This window comes from Neolamprologus multifasciatus, chromosome 8, assembly GCF_963576455.1.
Source record: "Neolamprologus multifasciatus chromosome 8, fNeoMul1.2, whole genome shotgun sequence".
Taxonomy (NCBI): Eukaryota; Metazoa; Chordata; class Actinopteri; order Cichliformes; family Cichlidae; genus Neolamprologus; species Neolamprologus multifasciatus.
Window position 1 is genome coordinate 16,346,543 of NC_140446.1, and position 18,166 is coordinate 16,364,708.

Sequence of the window (18,166 nt, forward strand, 5' to 3'; positions counted from 1 at the left end):
AACCCTTCTCTAGATATAATGGAGCTTTCAGCATTTGTTAAGTGTACAATTTTCTCTCCTGTTCATTACTGTAACATCACATGGGCCACAAACTACACAGTTCATTTAATCAACTATTTGACTGAATTTGATCCACATTAATGGGACTACCATCTGAACCCATGCATGGTTCCTGCCGTGAATTGCCCTCTGCAGACAAATCTATTTTAAAACTTCTAGGAAACAATAAAAAAAGACTAGATTCAACATGATTATATATCTTATACATTATATCTATACACAGGTGAGCTTTTCTTGTCCATTCGTTTGATTTTCATTCTCAGGGTCAACCTGATGTTTACTCAAATTTCCAAGTTGTCATTTATTAACCAGCGAGTTAACCAAATATGATAAATTCTACTGGCTCACACTTGGACTGTCAAAGCTTTGGCTTTTCATTGTTTAGCTCCTCCGAGTGACACTGTTACGATGGACGGTAAGGTGTTTGTTTATACAGTTTGATTACTGCAATGGATAGTAACAGACGCTGCTTCTGATTCATCATGATTGTGACTGACCGTTCTTGGAGTAAGGCCGACTAACTGTACAGACACGTTCTTCTTTCAACAGGGAATAACTCTTCCTGAGACGATCACTCAGAGTCTGTTTTTTTTAACACACTGCTGCATTTGAGAGGAAACAAAGAAAAGAAAAAGCTTTATCTACAAGCTGCATCAGTCACACACTGCACACTTCTCCCGGGACCATGCTGTGCTCTTATTTACGTCCCTCTCTCCCTCACATTTTGCCGGTGAGGCTCCTGAGTTCTGCGGCCTCCAGGGTGGCAGCAGTGAAACAGCATGAACTGCTCTCAGACACTCTGGCCTTTGAGGACCCCCGTGCCTTCAAGGTGAAGAGTCTGGGTGAGCTGCTTCGTGCTCTGGGTGTTTTCCGCCTCTGCTCCTTTCCAGTGCTGGTTAATAACTGTGGAAAGGTGAGACTGCGGTTTGTCAGAAAAGCTTAGAAATATACAAATTGACATCTGGCATTCAATCCATTCACTACGTTTGCTCCACTTTCCTCTTCTGCTAATTTCAGTTGATGTCGGTGGCACGCACGCTCCTGGGGAAAAGGGGGTTTTCCTTGCTGCTGAGGCCCACTGTGTATGCCCAGTTTGTGGCTGGAGAAAATGAGACTGAAATCTCGCAGTCCATGCAGAAGATGAGCCTGCAGGGAATGAGACCCATGCTGGCCGTGCCGATCGAGGAAGACCTCGGAGAAAGCACCGGGTATGACTGAGTCTAAGAAGTCGCTGAAAGGCTGCTTCAAAAGACACTTTTAATTTCCACTCAATGCAATCCTATTACTTGGAAGTTTCGCAGCTGCTGGGCAGATTTTAGCCTTCACTACACTTTAGATCAATGCATGTGGACGTTTAGGTTTTTCGGGACACTTATTAACTTAACGTAATTGAACAATGATGTGATTCGGAAATACAAGAACAAATAAATACATTTCAAATTTTGCTAGAGACAGAAAAACTCATTTAACTGCACACAACCATGAAAGAAACACATTGCAAATCACAAATGTGAGAAAAATCTGATGCAGATGTTTTTTGCTTAAAGAGCCGTTGAGTGGGAGAGATTGCTCCTCTCAAAGCCAGCCTTACAAACTCAATAGCTCACTTGTGTCTTTAATATTTGTCTTGCACCTATCACATGAAATTAAATAAAATGTTTGTGGTATTTATTTATTTTGATAAAAATAGGCAAAGAAAAGAGTGTCAAATATTCATATATGCTCTGAATTTGGTCAACGGGAATCCAATACACACTGAGAGTCTGATAGAAGCAAATCTTGAAATTTCTTAAAAACTCTTCTCAACAGGTTTGCATTAATTTGTACATTATTTCATACGTTTCATACGTTTTTTTGTTTATTTATTTTTCTATAAATTGTGGCTTGCAGACTGTCTGAAGTCTGCAGTATAGGTCCCAGCCCACCTCCTGCCTGCCTCTGCATCTCAAGCGTATGAGGACAAAAGTTAAAGGACCTCACACTCAGCTCCAACCCACGACACACACAACTGTGCACAGCTGTTACACTTGGGTGTGAAGTCCACTCTTCGCGGTTCTCATGTTACGGTTTATGGTTTATCGCCTGCAGTGAGAAAAGATACGACGACAACATGGACACCATGCTGGAGTGTGTGCGAATGTCCCACAGCAACTCTTGGAGCAAAGACCCGATGATGCAGCTGAAGATCACAGCGCTGCTCAGCCCAGAGCTGTGTGTAAGGCTTCCAAATCCCCAGTCCTTATTATTCTTATTTTTTAGAACAGATGCTCGAGGGGACTTTAAACTTTTTTTTTGGGTGGGTGGGTAGGTGGAGGCATTTCTGAATATTCTGGATGTATGGGAACTGGGGTGTTAACATCAGAGGCTTCAAATATGTGGGAAAAAAGATAAGGACACACATTTCAGAGTTTGGTGTATCCACAGCTGTTCCAGGTTGTTCTTGAATGTGCAAACCCAGCTCCCCCTACCTATCTGCCTTACCTCTCTTTTTTTCAATTTTGACACTGTTTATTTCCTGAAAATGTACGTGTTGTATTAAAGGTAAAACTCACGAACATCATCAGGCAACAGCCATACGATCTGAATCTCCTCATCAGATCAATGGATGGTGAGGTGAGTCCACAATTCAACAAGTGATCCAGTTTCTTAGGTGTCACCTTTCAGTTCCCATATAAACAAGTTTTGCCTAAAATCGTCTCTTTCAGCCAATCAGCTTCCCCGGTTTAGATGAAAAGGAAGCTGCCCACTTACGATCTGGCCTACTGAGACTCAACAAGATAGCCGAGGTAGGGGAGAGACCATCGAACACTTAACAAATGCTCCCATAGGTGGGACCTGTTATGTTCACACACTTTTATTCTGAGATTTACCAAGAGTATTCACTGTTTTAACAAATAAAAACAATTTTAAATATTAAAATATGCAAATATTGGCATTTAGACGGTTTATTAATGCTTGTCTCTGTAATGCCCTCTGCCTAGAAGCCCACTTTGTTCTGATTGGCTGCCCCTCTCCTGACTTCCACAACCAGAACCTGGTGGTTGTAAACTCCACCTCCTCAGTCAGGGCCAAAACTGTAGCTCTGACTGTGCCTGAGGTGACTATATAAATGGGAGACCATTTCAAAGTGATGTCAGCTCGGCACAAGTATACAAAAAATAGTTGGGGATTATATTATTTTAAAATCATGCACGACCGTAATTGAATATTTATTAAAGAAAACAGAGAGAAGCACAATACTCCCACTTTGACACATGAAGCAAATTTAATAAGTGTAGATGCAAATATTGAATAAAATGAATAAAACTTTTTTAGGCAAGTGTGAACAAAGTCAGAGTCCTGGTTGATGCTGAGTACACCTACATGAACCCCGCCCTCTCTCTTGTCACCATGGCAATGATGAAGAAATTTAACAAAGATGGTACCTGGATCTGGAACACATATCAGTGTTACCTGAAGGCAACTATCTTTATTTCACTTCTCATATTATCATCAAATATCACACACTTTATGTCACTTGCACTGAGACAGTTAATGGTTTTAATTCTCTTTGTGTCTGTGGTTAAATTCTGTGGTTATCAGGACTCCAGGTCTCTCCTCTTAGACGCGCTGTCTCTATCCAAGAATGAGGGTTTCTGTTTGGGTGTCAAGCTGGTGAGAGGAGCCTACATGGACAAAGAGAGAAAACTAGCTATGAAAGAGGGTCACCAGGACCCCATCCATCAGAGCTGGGAGGACACCAATGACAGGTTGGTTAGACAGAAGGAAAATGTCCTGAGTGCAACAGTCAACTATTATTTTTGTTTATCTTGATTTGACTCTTGATACATTTCACGTCTGCTTGAACAGTTATAACGGATGCCTTGATGTGATGCTGGACGTCATAGCCCAGGAACCTGAGCGGTACAGGATCATAGTGGCCACTCACAACGAGGAGTCAGTGAGACGAGCTGTGAAACGGTGAGAATCCACAATGACGTAATCGAGGTGGTATGTGTGTAACATATGCATAATGGAAGTGCAGTTATAGGTGATGTAAAATCCATACTAAGTTAACAAATCAGCAAATGTTTTCATAACTACTTTAAATATAAAAGTTTTTTATTGGCTTAACTCAGATACTCAACTCTGCTGCTCAACCACCAAATGCTTTCCAACAGTATAAGATTGTTTTTCCAAGTAGCATTATTACATCCAAGAAATAATCACAAACAATAACTTTTTTTGCAGAATTTATGATGATTCAACTGTCTTGCAGAGCAAATACAATAAGGATAAAATGAAGCTTAGGGGTGTTCCTTTGGTCTTATGTGATAGAGGTTTATTGGTGAGAAAGGTACAACCCCTCAAATGTATTTATGACCCCTAAAGGTTGGGAATCACTGCCATTTAATATATAAATGTTGTGCACATGCTCATCAGAATGGAGGAGTTGGGGATAGACAGAGATGGAGGCTCAGTGTGTTTCGGTCAGCTGCTGGGCATGTGTGACCACGTCTCCCTTACACTGGGTGAGCTGATTTTCGTCACATCACAGCTTGACTGATGCACTTAACATAACTATTAAATGACTGTCCACGCTTTCATCACCAAAACTGATAAACCTATGCACAATCAGTGCCTGAGTGGGTTGAGAAAGGAAGCTATGGTTTTGACTTGTCTGATAATCACACCATCCCATCTCTCCTCTTCCTTCCAGCTAAGGAGGGTTACTCAGTGTACAAGTCAGTGCCCTATGGCTCAGTGGACGAAACGCTGCCCTACCTGGTGCGCAGAGCTCAGGAGAACCGCACGGTGTTGCAGGGAATTCGGAAAGAAAGAGACCTACTGAGGAAAGAGCTCAATCGGAGACTCCGGCTGAGTTTAAGGGGAGGCAGCTAAAAATCAACCAACACTGAACTCTGCAGTTTTATATTAAAGTTTGCAACCAGGAGGTGGTGTGGAAAAGAGCACTGTTGTTAAATACATTTTCATATCTCTTGAAGGTGTAATATCCAGAGAGCTCCTGAAAACTACTACTGGGCCTGTTATTTAGCAACAGAAGGTAAACTGAATTAAGCATAAAACCTTTAATTGACAATGATATGATTGTGTTAACGCGTGTGGGTGAACTGAATAAAGATCTGATCATGAGAGAACACTGTATTTGATGGGCAGGGTATCAAAAGATTGCTTTTGTGTACTTTAATGTATGACATGCTTATGAAATGTAATTAAACAAAAGAACATGATGCTCAGAAATGAGGATTTATAAAACTAGACTGAAGAAACAGATTCAAACTTCTCTACAGACTACGCTGCTGTTGCAAGATTTTTTGGGAATTTAATAAACAACTTTCCACTGTTTCGCCAGAATGTGATTCAAGTTGCTGTGAAGCATCGACTAATCAGTAATAAATGTCAGCGGTAGTGACACAGTGACTGTTCCATGGTTAGTATTTACCCAAGTTTACCAAAGCACTAAGACTTGTATGTATGCCACAAAAGATGTAACACTTTGTAATTAACCCGCGACCCTGATAAACATAGACGTTAATGATTTTGAATGTGTGGGGAGGACTCAGTTTTCCACACATTTTTTTAAAATTTTGTTCCATGCTTTAGTGTCTTTGTGCTGATTTAAAAAACAAAAAAACAAAAAACAAAAAAACAAGCACCAAAACACACTTTATTATTTATTTGATAAATATTAGTCAATAACACATTTTTATCCCTTAACTGTACTGCCACACTGTAACGTCAGTAATTTCTGTTAGAAATAATAAAACTTCATATTTATTGGAAGTGGAATATTACACTCTGCAGTTGCTGAGACAAAGCAACACTAGCAGACATTGGAGTAGCAGCAAAACAGTTTTATTGAGGGAGCACGGCCAAGAGCCAAGCACACAAACATGGGGTGTTGATCTTGTTTTGAAATGAAGACCAGCTCTACTGGAAAAACTGAAATCCACAAACTTCAAGCTCAATAATTTCCTTGATTTTGATTCCTGTAACCGCCTCTCTGGTAACCCGACTGCTTCTGCTGGTAAGATTTCTGATCTGCGGTTGTACAAAGACAACAATCGTCTCATTAGTGTTCACACAAATTCATTAAATTACAAGAAAAGAAGAAAAAAGACAAACAAACCTCAAAACAAATCAAAACACAAAGGTGTTACACTGAAGGACTTTGCATGTTTTCTAGCAATTGCACGAATTTTAAATAGCATCTATTGCTGAAAACATAACCCAACCTCATTAACATTTAACATACCTCTCTGGTAGGATTGCTTCTGTTGGTAGCCACCTTTCTGATCTGTAATACAAATAAAAGATCATTATCTAATAGCAAGATTAGCCTATGATAAAAGTAGACAAAGAAATGGTTCAGAAAGGTTAGAAATAAGTTCCCAAAGTACTGTGAGAACAAGATGAACTTACCCCTGTTGAAGTAACCTCCATAGACGCCCTGTTTGAGGTCAAAGACGCGCTCGTTGTTCTCCACCAAGTTGCCCAGTTTCTCTGCCAGCTGCAGAGCCATGTTCTGCAGAGACGTTGGCTCAGTGCGGTGCATCACCACCGTCTGTGTGGGCTGGTCGAGTGACGCCTGTTGGGAAGAGACAAATGGGGGGATCCAAATTAAAGGCATATAAAAAGTACTGTAATTGTCGGGCTATAAGCCGCTACTTTTTGCACAAGCTTTGAACCCTGCGGCTTTTAGTCAGGTGCGGCTTTTCTATGGATTGTTCATGATTTTTGTCATATCGTAAGACGATTTGTTTTGTTTGTTCCGCTGTTGTACGGCACTACGTTGCCTGGCGGAAGGGCATGTGATCAGACAAACAGTATCGGGGTTCAAGAGTGGTATGTTGGTTAGGGGTGGGGGAAAAAAAATAGATACTGGGTAGTATCGTGATATTTTGTTTGCTAATAATGTATCGATACAGGGACAGCAGAAATTGATATTTTGTTACAAAAAAGGTTTTTGTGGACTGGAACACAACTCTGACTTCAGAGCATGTTGATCCTTTTTCTGAGCAAGAATCCTGACATTCCTTCACTGTCCAAATGTGTTTAACTTTTTTTATGGCAGCAATAAACATGACAGTTTACTTATTTTAATTTAAGACATGTTTTATTTTAATTAAGTTTAAAACTTTTTTATTTAATGTAAAATTATATTTTGTTTTAATTTACTTTCAAATTCTTCAGTTGCTGAATGGGCTGCATAGTTTTCACAAATTGCATAGTTCAGAATAGCTATAATTGTACCAGATGGTTGCATTCAGTTAAGTTGGACTAGACTGTAATACAAACCGTTCAGTTTGTCAACAATAAAACTGACTGAAATGAGAGAAAGACTGAGTGTGAGACTTTGTTATTAGATAAAATGAATATTGATAAAGTTTACCTTTATGTACAGAATCTGAATATCGCAAAATATTTTTAAAAATTTCAATAATATTGTTGTGCATTAAGTATTGTGATAATATCGTATTGTGGGATGTATGGTGATTCCCACCTCTAATGTTGGTCACATGTCCATCCGACAGGCAACATAGTGCTGTACAAGTAGCGCAAAAAACAAACTTCAAAGTAGCGCTACGCGTTCAGCGGGAGGCGTGGATGACAAGCCGCGATAAACTTGCGAAAAGCAAGTTAGGCTCAACTCCACCGGTGGAATCTGACAGCGTGGAAAAGTGTGAAAACATCCATGATCACCAATGGATTTCGAAGGGCTGGACTGCTACTTGATGGAGAGGAGGACACTGCCCTTCTGAGGGTGTTCGACTCGGACACTGACAACGAGGATTTGTTTGGTTTTGAAAGTGACAACAAAGGAGAGAAGCGGAGAGTGGATGACGTAGCCATCCTGAGCCTGTTCGTATCTGACACTGGAGAAGAGGACTTTGGTGGTTTTAGTGCGCAGGAAGATGGTGGTGAATGACTGACTTTTCTTCTTGTTAAAGCCGTGTCACTGCACCTGAGCCTAAAAGGTAGGCCGAATCTATTTTTCTGGTGTGCTATAGGTTATTGTTATGTACTACATTTGTTACTCATTTATGAAGCACAGTACCTGTTTCGTACTTGTAATTACCACTACTTTTTAGGTACATATACCTAAAAAGTTATGCAAATATGTACCCATAACTTGTTTTTCAAAATATTAATAAAAGGGGTGTGTCTCCAAACAGCCATCTCTTTCCTGACAATTCCCTTTGTGCATATTCTCTTACATATAATAAGTCAACATTGAAACGCCTGCGGCTTTTAGTCAGGTGCGGCTAATGTATGTACAAAACAGGATTTTCCCCTGATTTTAGCTTGTGCGGCTAATATTCAGGTGCGCTTTGTAGTCCGGGAAATACGGTAATAACAAATATAAACACTCTCAAATATAAAAGCCCCCGATGAAACTGCTATGTCTATATTTTCAGTCCACAGAACAGAAACGTCGAGTCCTACCATCAGCTCCTCGTTGATGATCATCTTGCTGATTATGCTGTGGACTGTGGGCATCTCCAATTCAAACATCTCAGACAGCGTTGCCATGCTGAAGGACAGACAAGCGTAGTAAAATTAAGGTTTGGCAGAACAATGATTGATCATCTCTGTAGGGAAGCTGCAGAGACACTGGTCTACAGAAATCTGTGGTTTAGTAAAGACTGATGAAACTATTACATCTGTGCTCACCTGATGGAGTCGTATACACTGCTGTAGGTGAACAGATAGGTCCTCAGTGACTCTTCTTGGATTTTCCTATTAAAAAAAGCATAAGAATGTCTACGGTGAGTAAGTGGGATTATCATACTGGTGAATGAACCAAGTGATGAACAGGGGCAGTGTATGCTAACCTGACGAGCATCTCGCGTACTCTCTGCGCCTCGGGGAACAGGTCCCAAACCTTACTGTTCATTTTCTCATTGATGATGAAAGAGTGGCAGGTACGCCAGTCTCCCATCTTCATGGCTTTGCTGGCTGCCACCACGTGCTCCCTCATGCTCTCTGGGGGTCCTGGAGGACAAATAAAGATGTGGTTATCCTCTCTGTGGATGAAACTTCCTGCTACAAAGAGCTCTCGTGATGCGTTTCGTACCTAGCAGGGGCTGTCTCTCCCCGACCCTGAGCTGGTGGTGGAACTGCTTGCTGATCATCCGGCGGCGGGCATCAAACTCATGGGCGGCCATGTAGGGTATTTCCAGCAGCATAGCTGACACCAGGTACACACACTCCAGCAGCTCCAGGTTGATGTGCATGTGGAATGGCACCTATTAGGGAGGATAAACGTCATGATGCATGTGTGTATCATGTAATGGATGTCTGACACATCAGTGTTTTAAAAATAAAAACCCAAACATTTGTCGTTTCATTACATCCTTGATTTCACACTATTGTGGACACAGGCAGCTGGAGACACCATGGAATAGTTGGCACAATAACATGAGGTCACAAATGTCAAGGCCCAATTAGGGAAAACACAAAAGTAACTAGTCGCCAAGTGCACATGAACAACTGTATGAAATCTTCTGGAAATCTGTCCTGCAGCTGTGAGAGAGGGGCCCAAAAATTCACTCACGAAGTAAATCCAGGTTACAAGCAGGTCATCGTCAAGAGAAACCAACATGTTAGTTAGAGTTAACTGCTCTGGTCAGACAGCACTTACCTGTCTTCGCTTTTCAATCTTCTCCTGCTCTGCATTCCTTTCCTGCATGTTCCTCATGAGCAAACCTTGACCCAGCAGCTCCTTGGCACGGCCAGAGGACTGAATGTCCAGCAGTGCATTGTGGGCATCTTTAATCATGCCCTGCCTAAATGCACAAATGCCAAGTTGGACCATTGTTCTGTTGTAAAGGATCTGGTAGGAGGAGGGGAAAACGGTTAAAACAGGCGATCTGTATATACAACTAATAGTTTCAGTTAGAACACGTTCATATGAAGAAATAATGACTGCGAGTGCCTACCTGTACAGGTGGGTCAGCGTGTTGGATGTTGTCCTGCAGGTGACTCATCAGCATCAGGTCACGTGCCTGGTACCAGCGTGAGTGCAGAGCATGGTGATATATGTGGCAGAGGATAGCACAGGTACGGATACGGTCGGTGCGATCCTTGGCGTAGATGAACTTGCAGAGGCGGTCCATGATCACAGCGCTGTCCTCCCCCTCGCTCTCCTCCTGGTCCTGCTCGGACTACACAACAGAAAAACACTTCAGCACACCACTTGACACCTTATGCATAACATTTTATGAAACATCATAAAAATAGCATCATGATGCAGATGTTTGTCAAGAGAAGAAAGTTCTGATTCTGCACAGTGCCGTCTCTCACCTTGGTCTCTCCCTGCAGGCCCAGGCTGCGTCTGTGAGCTTTGTAGTCAAACTTGTAGTAGGTGTGCATGATTCTGCGCAGGTAGACACGGCAAATTTCTTCTGTGGAGCCTTTGTTCTCCAGGTAGGTGAGCAGCCGGTCAACGATGCCACAAACCCTGCCCTCGTCTTTGAGATTGTCAACGTATTCTGAAGGAAAATTTAAAAAAAAAAGAGGAAAGAATAAGCAAAATACATCCATATGAGCAGCAAATACAGCAATACAAATTTCAAGGGTGATGTAAATCCCACATTTTATATTGCAAACCGGTTAATCCACATTTACAGTCCTAACACAGTCACCCTCACAGCAGTTAATAACCGTCAGTCAGGTTTTGGCACCACTCACCCTGAGAGTGGGGATCAGTGTTCTGCATGATCTTTGTAAATTCTTCATCCATCCTTTCTACCAGGGTTAAGATGCATCCGCGCACCCTGAAAGGCTAACAAATACACACAAAGAAATTAATACCAGCCCATAGTTCACAAGACAGTTGATACAAATGCAGACAGTTCAACAGCTATGTGAGTGTTTCATTAGTCTAAACTGCTCTCTTTCTTTAAGTCCACAGATTGCTTGGGGTGGATGAGCGGGATCACCTGATCGGAGACGGCCAGATTCTCGCTGTCCTCTGCGATGTTCTCTCCGATGAAGATGTTGTTGTGCTCAAAGAGAATGTCCAGCAGCTCATCTATACAATCCAGACACTTCTTCCACATGTCAGGCTAAAAAAGGAGACATGCCAGAAGAACCATGACTCAGGAACTCATTCTTTTCAATCCAAAATGTTAAACAGCACAAATCATTTTTGTGATGACTTGCAATTTTAAGATATTTCATGTAACATGAAACACTACAGTAAATCACAGGAACCCTTTTGGTTTTGTTGATACTGTAAGAATTAAAAGCAGTATCACTCACTTTCATGAAGGCTGCCAGGTTGGGGTTGTAGTCGTACAAGGAGGCAATAATGTTGAACTTGATCTTGACCAGGATACCTTGGCCCAAGTTATTCTCTGCAGCGATGGCTGCCAGAGCATGAAATAACTCAATTTGAGCCGCCCTGTCAGTGAGGGAGGAGAAAAAAGAAAAAAAAAAAAGGAGTCAGGATTTGTTCAGGAGAAGAATTTCTCTGAAATTTATATACTGGACATACTTCCACATGACACGCCTGGTTTTACATTGACTGGATATCAACAGTCGTGTGAATACGTAACTTTTTAAAAATATCTATTTTTAAGCTTTAGTGACAAATGCAGTCGTACCTGTCTGTTCCTTTTTTGCCTCTTGCTTGCAGGATCTCATTCAGCTTCTTCACCACCACCGCTGTGTTGATCTCGGTGCCTTTAGCAAACATTTTGGGTTTTTCCTGAATGTTTTTTTCCCCATTGCGACCAAACAAAAAATACAACTTATTTGTTGAATAAACTCTTAGAGGCAAGTTTTTCTTTTTACAGTCATTGATTTTGTTAAATTAGCCAGACAATTGCATGATTTTATCACTGTCATTACTACTGTCATATGTTACTACTGTCATATGTTACTACTGTCATATGTTACTACTGTTACTGTCGTCAGCACTGAAACACAAAAAAGCTAAACTAAAATAAGAAGCAGCACCAGTGCATCTATTGTTCTGTCCGGCCGGCATCAAGTCGAAACAGTTTTATATTACCATCTGTTCTTTACCTTAACCAGAGGTACTCCTCCCTTAACCTTCTCCCAGCCTCCCCCGGCCTCCTCGCCTCCTTCCTCCTCAGCCTCCTCCTCAATTCGTTCTTTCTGTTTGGGCTTCTTCTTCCTCTCCTCCTTCCTGACACCGGGCTTTTCAGTGTCCTGGGCTCTGAGGACAGACGCAGTGTTTGGTAACAACACATTCACTCTACATCAGCGGTCCCCAACCCCCGGGCCTCGGACCGGTACCGGTCTGTGAGTCGTTTGGTACCGGGCTGCGAGAATTGAGGCTCAGGTGTGAAATGTATGATTTTCAGGGTTTTTAATTGGTTTTCAGCGTTATTTTGTTATCGTTTTTATCGTTAACTCGGTTTTCCTGGGTCTTTTCACGTGTGTTATGAATAAATCTTTTTTTCGGTACCGGTACTAGTTTTATTTTGTTGTATTTATCCGCGACACCTTAAAGGCCGGTCCGTGAAAATATTGTCGGGCATAAACCGGTCCGTGGCGCAAAAAAGGTTGGGGACCGCTGCTCTACATGACTCTCTCTGCGGTAAAATTTGACTTAAAATCTAAAAAAGTGTTTCAAAAGATTTTTGAAGTATTTAGAACTTGCATACATTTTTTTTTTTTTGCAACACAAAATGGAGAAAAACTCACTTCTTGAGGAAGAGCACAGACATGGATGAGGTCTTTCCTTCTTCCTTATCAGAGGTTTCACCGCTGCTGCCTGACTGGTCTGAGCCCCAGTCTTCATCATCATCATCATCGTCATCATCTTCATCAGAGGAAGAAGACTCATCCTTTCAAGAAGAGGGAAAAACTCTAAATCTTAGCTCAAGTAACTGTACAAGTATTGTGTCTTTCCCACCAGATCTTCCGCTTTTCTTGCTGTAGTTTAGTTAAATGACCTCTTACCCCAGATCCCTTGGCAGTCTTAAGAAACTTTGTGGCTTCTGAAGGCGCCTCAGGCTTCTTCTTCAAGAAGGACTTTGATGACACCTCTCCTTCACTGTCAGAGGACGAGCCTTGTGGAACAAAAAGACAAATATCAGACGATGCTGGCTCCTTTCCCCTCAGCACCAACACACATTGATCATCTCATCATTTGCAGCTAATCTTTGTACAGCACGTGAAAATGTGATTGACTGAAACACAGAATGAAGTAATGAAAGGGGGCAAAAAAACTCAAATTGAGTTTGAGTTAATAAAATGCAAAAAGTTCTCAACTTCACCAGTTATAGCTGATTAATCTGCTGCTAGAGTTTCTTCGGAGTAGATTAAAAACAGTCAAATGTTTCAACCGAACAAACTTTTAAAATTTGTTTATTTTTTGCAGTTAAACTTCAGATTCTGTGTAATATATGTGTAATATATAATAGAGCTAGACCTTCAACAGTCCTTTTTAATAAGCCCATTTTCACTGGCAGCCTACAGGTTGATGTACAAGAATGGTTGATCACTCATGATGAGACTTGACACGTGCACTACACATAGACACATTTCACCTATGCCCCTATTAAATCCTATGTTTTCTGGTTTGAATCCTTTACACATAACCTGTATAAACAAGCAGCTCACCAGAGTCCTCTGGCTCCTTCTCCTCCTCCTCCTCATCTGCAGACTCCTGTGGATTCTAGCAGGGAGAGAGAGACAAGACATTCTGATAACTGCCTTTTTTAAGGCTGAAATTTGTATAAATTCTAATACACCAGATTAAATAACACCAGAAGGAAGCTGCTCAGCACATTCAGTCTTTTGACCACAGAACAGATCTGATGAGACCTAAGTTTACACCCCCCCAGAGATTCATACAATTCATAGAAAGTAAACATGAAGATTTAGTCTTTGACTTTACCTCCTTGTATGCTACTATTTCTGACTCAAAGTCTCTGTTGTACTTGCGGATCTTCTGACGCAGGGTGCTGAGAGCTTTTGCATTGTTTTTGTTCATCTTCTTCTTCCCCTCTTTATCCTCCCAAAGCTGTAAAAATAATGTTAAGTATTTGATTAGGATAAAAACAATTAAATCATTAAATTGCAGTTTAATTTTTTGTCTAAGCTACTAACCTGGTTCAAATAGTCCTCCAAGTCAGCCAGAAGGCGGATATAGAAGGGAGGAATACCCTCTTTATCCACTATATTCTTGCTTTTAAGGAAGGCTCGACAAAGCTGCTCAAACTCCTCCAGACATTTGGACATGTCTCGAATCTTCATAGCGTTGCGGATAGTCTTTATGAGGTTCGTCAACTCTTCAAACCTAAGATTCAAGAATAAATTCAGTCAAAAGAAAGAAAAAAGGGGCAAAATTTTGTATAGACTTTAAAGTTGTGACCTTAAAAAATACCACACCAACCTTTTATCTTTGGCGCTGCGCACCACTCTTTTTGTGTCCTCCTCATCATCGCTAAGAAGCAGCGACCTGTGAAAACCAAGTGCACAAGTCAGATCTTTACAAGAAGAACAATGTGTGTGATGAGCTTGTGATGAGATTTATTCCAAGTTTCACTTACTGCTTGAAAGTGGCTCCGGGTGCCTTAGGGGTGATCTCATCGGCAGATGAGGACTCCTCTGACTCACTGTCAGACCCAGTGGCAAAAAATCGAGACATTGCTGAAGGATGTTGCCAATCTGTACAGAAAGTAATGAGTGGTATTACAAAGATGCAGCTCCAGAGTACTACATGTGTTCTATCAGCACACATTCAGCTGACAAAGATAATCACTGTGCATCTAGGGCTGGGCCATATTATACCATTCACGGTAATACCAGTACAATGTTAGGCAACGATAAGAAAATGAAATATCGCAGTAGAATATGGGTAAAACGCGCATGCGCAGTGCCTTTGTTTTCATACAGACATGGCCGGAAAAGCACGGCGGCAACGGAGAATGAGAAGGGGGAAAGCGGATTGTTGAGTGAAACGGATGAACCAGAATTGGATTGTAAAAATGGTGCAACTTCAGTGATGTGGAACTGGTTTGGTGTTTGTCTGTCACATACACACAAAGCACATTTTTTTTGTAGAACATGCAAGCGGCCGTTGTTATTCCTGTATTTGTCGGACTAAGGTGCTCGTAAATCTGGGAGTAATCTGGGTCCTAAACTCCGTCTCTTCAGGTCCCAAAGTCAAACAAACACTGCAGCATCACTGACAGTTAAAAACTGTCTAAAATCTTTCAACTTTAATAAAATGATCAGCATTGCTGGTTTACCAGGTGTAATTATGAAGTTTAACATCCAGGCATCCATGAAAACAGAATTTATTACATTTAACAGAGTTAGAAGTTAGCAGGAAGTTAGCTCGCTAGTTTCGCTAGTTACCTAAGCATGATATAGCATGTTCTGACTGAGAGATTTCTGAAAAAATTCAAACGTACTGCTCTGTTATCACTTCCAACATAAATGAAGACAGGAAATTAAACAGCAGTGACGTTTGTAGGGTTACTGAAGTTGGGCTAGGCAGTATGCTATGCTATGTTAGCATAACATAAACAGTGAAGCTGTTTGTGTCCCTTAATCACAAAGGGGGTCACCACACTGTAGTTTGGGAGATTAAAAAAAAGAAGAAGAAAAAGACTGCATTCCCTTCCTTATGCATCCTGAAAGGGATTTGTGTCCATTCTTATTAGTGATCAGGGATCTTTTGTTCATTAAACTAGAACCACACATAATCTGCTACAGGGTTTCCCAACCTTGGCACATATTTCACATTAGAAAAAAGAAAATCACACGGTACCACACAAAAGTGACACAAAAAGCACATTGGTAATTTTCCCCCACGCACCAGGTATAGTGTTTGTCCCCTGTGCGATATGACCAAAATCTCATATCCCGATATAAGACATCTATGGTCCCGATAATTATATAAATCACAAAAACGTAACATTTTCTGTAAATTCTGTGAATCGCGGGCAGCTCGACTTGCGTGAAGTGTTTCCAGCTGGGCGTCGTGTACCTGGAGTGGAGTGTTTTCTTTGTGAGTATTTATTACACAGCGTGCTGCGGGGAAAAGCCTGTTCTAACGTTTGACTCTAAAGTTTATTTTTTAGCACCTGAACGGCTCTTTTTGGCTTCTCATCCGTAAATGCTCTGCAAACTCTTTCACGTGATTCAGTTTGTTTTGAAAAGTCTCAACAGGATCAACAGTTCATTTTGCTACACCACGAAACAAACGATAGCTTAAAATGAAACAATAGATGTTTTTATATCGTCATCCGATATATATCGTTGTATCGAATAGCCCTAGTCCCCAGTCTCCAAAAGTTGATTCTGTTCATCTGGATGTAGCGTATTCTGGGAGAAATGTTTCGTCACTCATCCAAGTGACTTCTTCAGTCTCAGCTGACTGCAGGATTCCCCAATCTTATAAACAGTACATTTGCATAATGACTGAAACCAGCCCACTGAAGGAACAATGGGCTGTGAGGTCAGTTCCTTAATCATAATTATGCAAATTCTCATGATCAATGGTCATGAGAATTTGCATAATTATGATTAATCACAGCAAGACATTTCTTCTCCTGTTTTATTGGCAGTTGGCAACCCATTTAATTAGAGCAGGTAGTTGTACTGCCCACTAGTGGAAGAGAGTAATTGTTCTGCCCGTTAGCCGATCGCTTAGAGCAGGGGTGTCCCAATTCCAGGCCTCAAGGGCCGATGTCCTGCAGGTTTTAGATGTGTCATTGATCCAACACAGCTGATTTAAATAGCTGTGTTGGATCAAATTCAAGTTCATTACCAGGCCTCTGGAGATTTAAATTCTCCAGAGGCCTGGTAATGAACTAATCATTTGATTCAGGTGTGTTGACCCAGGTACTAATCAGGTGGAACCAGACGATCTTCCACGGCCCACCGGTTGGGAAACACTGGTCTACTATGCAACTCCACATTTGTAAATGGTAAATCCATTCAAAATACTCAAACACATAAATAACATTTTCTGGCTCCATATAGAGGGTGTTTTGTTACTTGGACGGCGTTAAACACCCGCCAAGAATAAAATAGTAGTAGTAATAATAATATAATAATAGTAATAATAAAGCTGACAAATAATATGTAGATTCCACTAAAAGTTGCTAACGTGATGGCCTATAACAGTGCTAAAGCCTTTCATTTCACCCCAGCTGCTATCTGGTTGGCCAGTATTAGACAGTTATTGATGCAGCAACCGGCAAACAAGGAACCGGCGTTTCTCCAAAAGTTGATTCTGTTCTTCTGGACGTAGCGTTTTCGATGGGAGAAACGTTTCGTCACTCATCCAACTGACTTCTTTTCTTTTCCAACTTTAGTGTGTATGATGTTTTAATTATTTTCCAGAAAAAAAAACGTCCACCGGCCTTAGTGCTGACGCTTACGTGCGTCTATACCGCAGACTATTTGGCTAATGCTAGCATACAGGCTAAAAAGACTCGATTAGAGTGAAATAAGCAAATGAAAACCAAATTGCAGTATAGGTTACACGCCGTACCCAAAATGCTTTTCAAATAAAACCAAATACAAAAAATACACAGCAGCTAACAAGGGTACAAGTTAACTGTATCATATCAGATAACGGAACACAAACGTGCCGCGGGGTTGTTGCTAAGCTAACGCTAGCACACACCCTAACAAGCTCGTTTGTGCAGCCGGTAAATAAGCATCGCTTAGTCACACACTCTTATCTCAAATCTTACTGAGCCAAACTCACCTACGACCTGGTGAAAGTGGTGTTTTGTTTAAGCTGTTTTAAAATCCAGTTTTGCTGTATGAGCAGGCACAGAAAAAGCGTGCAGCACAACTGTTACTCGCGTGAGGACAGGAAGTGTGCTGACGTCATCACGCAAAAGGAGGACCCGGCCTTCACGGTCTACCTGGGCCGGGTCCTTCGAAAGCTGGAAGTGCTAGCCTTCAGATTTGCGTCACCGCTGTCTCGGTTAGTGATGGTAACTTTGATTCTTTTTACTGAATCGAGTTTGAACGAGTCACTCACCAAAGTGAATAGAGTTTTTTGAGTCAGTTGCAAGAGAGTGCAAAAAATGTACATTTTCACTCAAACTTAATTTGTTTCTCTTTTCATGTATATTCTACTGCTAAGATGAGTGAT

At 41.2% G+C, this 18,166-nt stretch overlaps 2 protein-coding genes across 2 annotated transcripts; one reads left to right on the forward strand and one right to left on the reverse strand.

The window, feature by feature from the left end:
- The first annotated feature begins 365 nt into the window (after window positions 1–365).
- Window positions 366–5,663, forward strand: prodh2 (proline dehydrogenase 2). The gene is made up of 11 exons (XM_085170594.1): window positions 366–475; window positions 610–973; window positions 1,078–1,268; window positions 2,149–2,275; window positions 2,602–2,673; window positions 2,766–2,846; window positions 3,376–3,519; window positions 3,643–3,809; window positions 3,910–4,020; window positions 4,483–4,571; window positions 4,760–5,663. The coding sequence occupies exons 2-11, from the start codon at window positions 746–748 to the stop codon at window positions 4,939–4,941; spliced, it is 1,392 nt and encodes a 463-aa protein (XP_085026720.1). The 5' UTR covers window positions 366–475; window positions 610–745; the 3' UTR covers window positions 4,942–5,663.
- Window positions 5,664–5,722: 59 nt separating this feature from the next.
- Window positions 5,723–17,931, reverse strand: eif3c (eukaryotic translation initiation factor 3, subunit C). The gene is made up of 23 exons (XM_085170593.1): window positions 17,771–17,931; window positions 14,595–14,712; window positions 14,438–14,503; window positions 14,152–14,341; window positions 13,940–14,065; window positions 13,663–13,717; window positions 13,000–13,109; window positions 12,742–12,884; window positions 12,097–12,250; window positions 11,673–11,776; window positions 11,329–11,470; window positions 11,007–11,132; window positions 10,756–10,849; window positions 10,369–10,556; window positions 10,005–10,229; window positions 9,707–9,898; window positions 9,140–9,311; window positions 8,898–9,057; window positions 8,737–8,802; window positions 8,509–8,596; window positions 6,484–6,649; window positions 6,317–6,358; window positions 5,723–6,102 (listed from the first exon to the last, which is right to left on the reverse strand). Exons 2-23 carry the CDS (start codon window positions 14,690–14,692, stop codon window positions 6,026–6,028), a joined length of 2,784 nt encoding a protein of 927 aa, XP_085026719.1. The 5' UTR covers window positions 14,693–14,712; window positions 17,771–17,931; the 3' UTR covers window positions 5,723–6,025.
- Window positions 17,932–18,166: the final 235 nt, after the last annotated feature.

Bases quoted from the DNA above. Each gene is read 5' to 3' on its own strand.
- eif3c (XM_085170593.1), bottom strand. From the start codon at position 14,692: ATGTCTCGATTTTTTGCCACTGGGTCTGACAGTGAGTCAGAGGAGTCC. The intron at 14,504-14,594 runs GTAAGTGAAACT...TGGTTTTCACAG, and splicing joins CCCGGAGCCACTTTCAAGCA to GTCGCTGCTTCTTAGCGATG. The intron at 6,359-6,483 runs GTAAGTTCATCT...TTTGTATTACAG, and splicing joins TGGAGGTTACTTCAACAGGG to ATCAGAAAGGTGGCTACCAA.
- prodh2 (XM_085170594.1), top strand. From the start codon at position 746: ATGCTGTGCTCTTATTTACGTCCCTCTCTCCCTCACATTTTGCCGGTG. The intron at 974-1,077 runs GTGAGACTGCGG...TGCTAATTTCAG, and splicing joins TGGTTAATAACTGTGGAAAG to TTGATGTCGGTGGCACGCAC. The intron at 3,520-3,642 runs GCAACTATCTTT...TGTGGTTATCAG, and splicing joins CATATCAGTGTTACCTGAAG to GACTCCAGGTCTCTCCTCTT.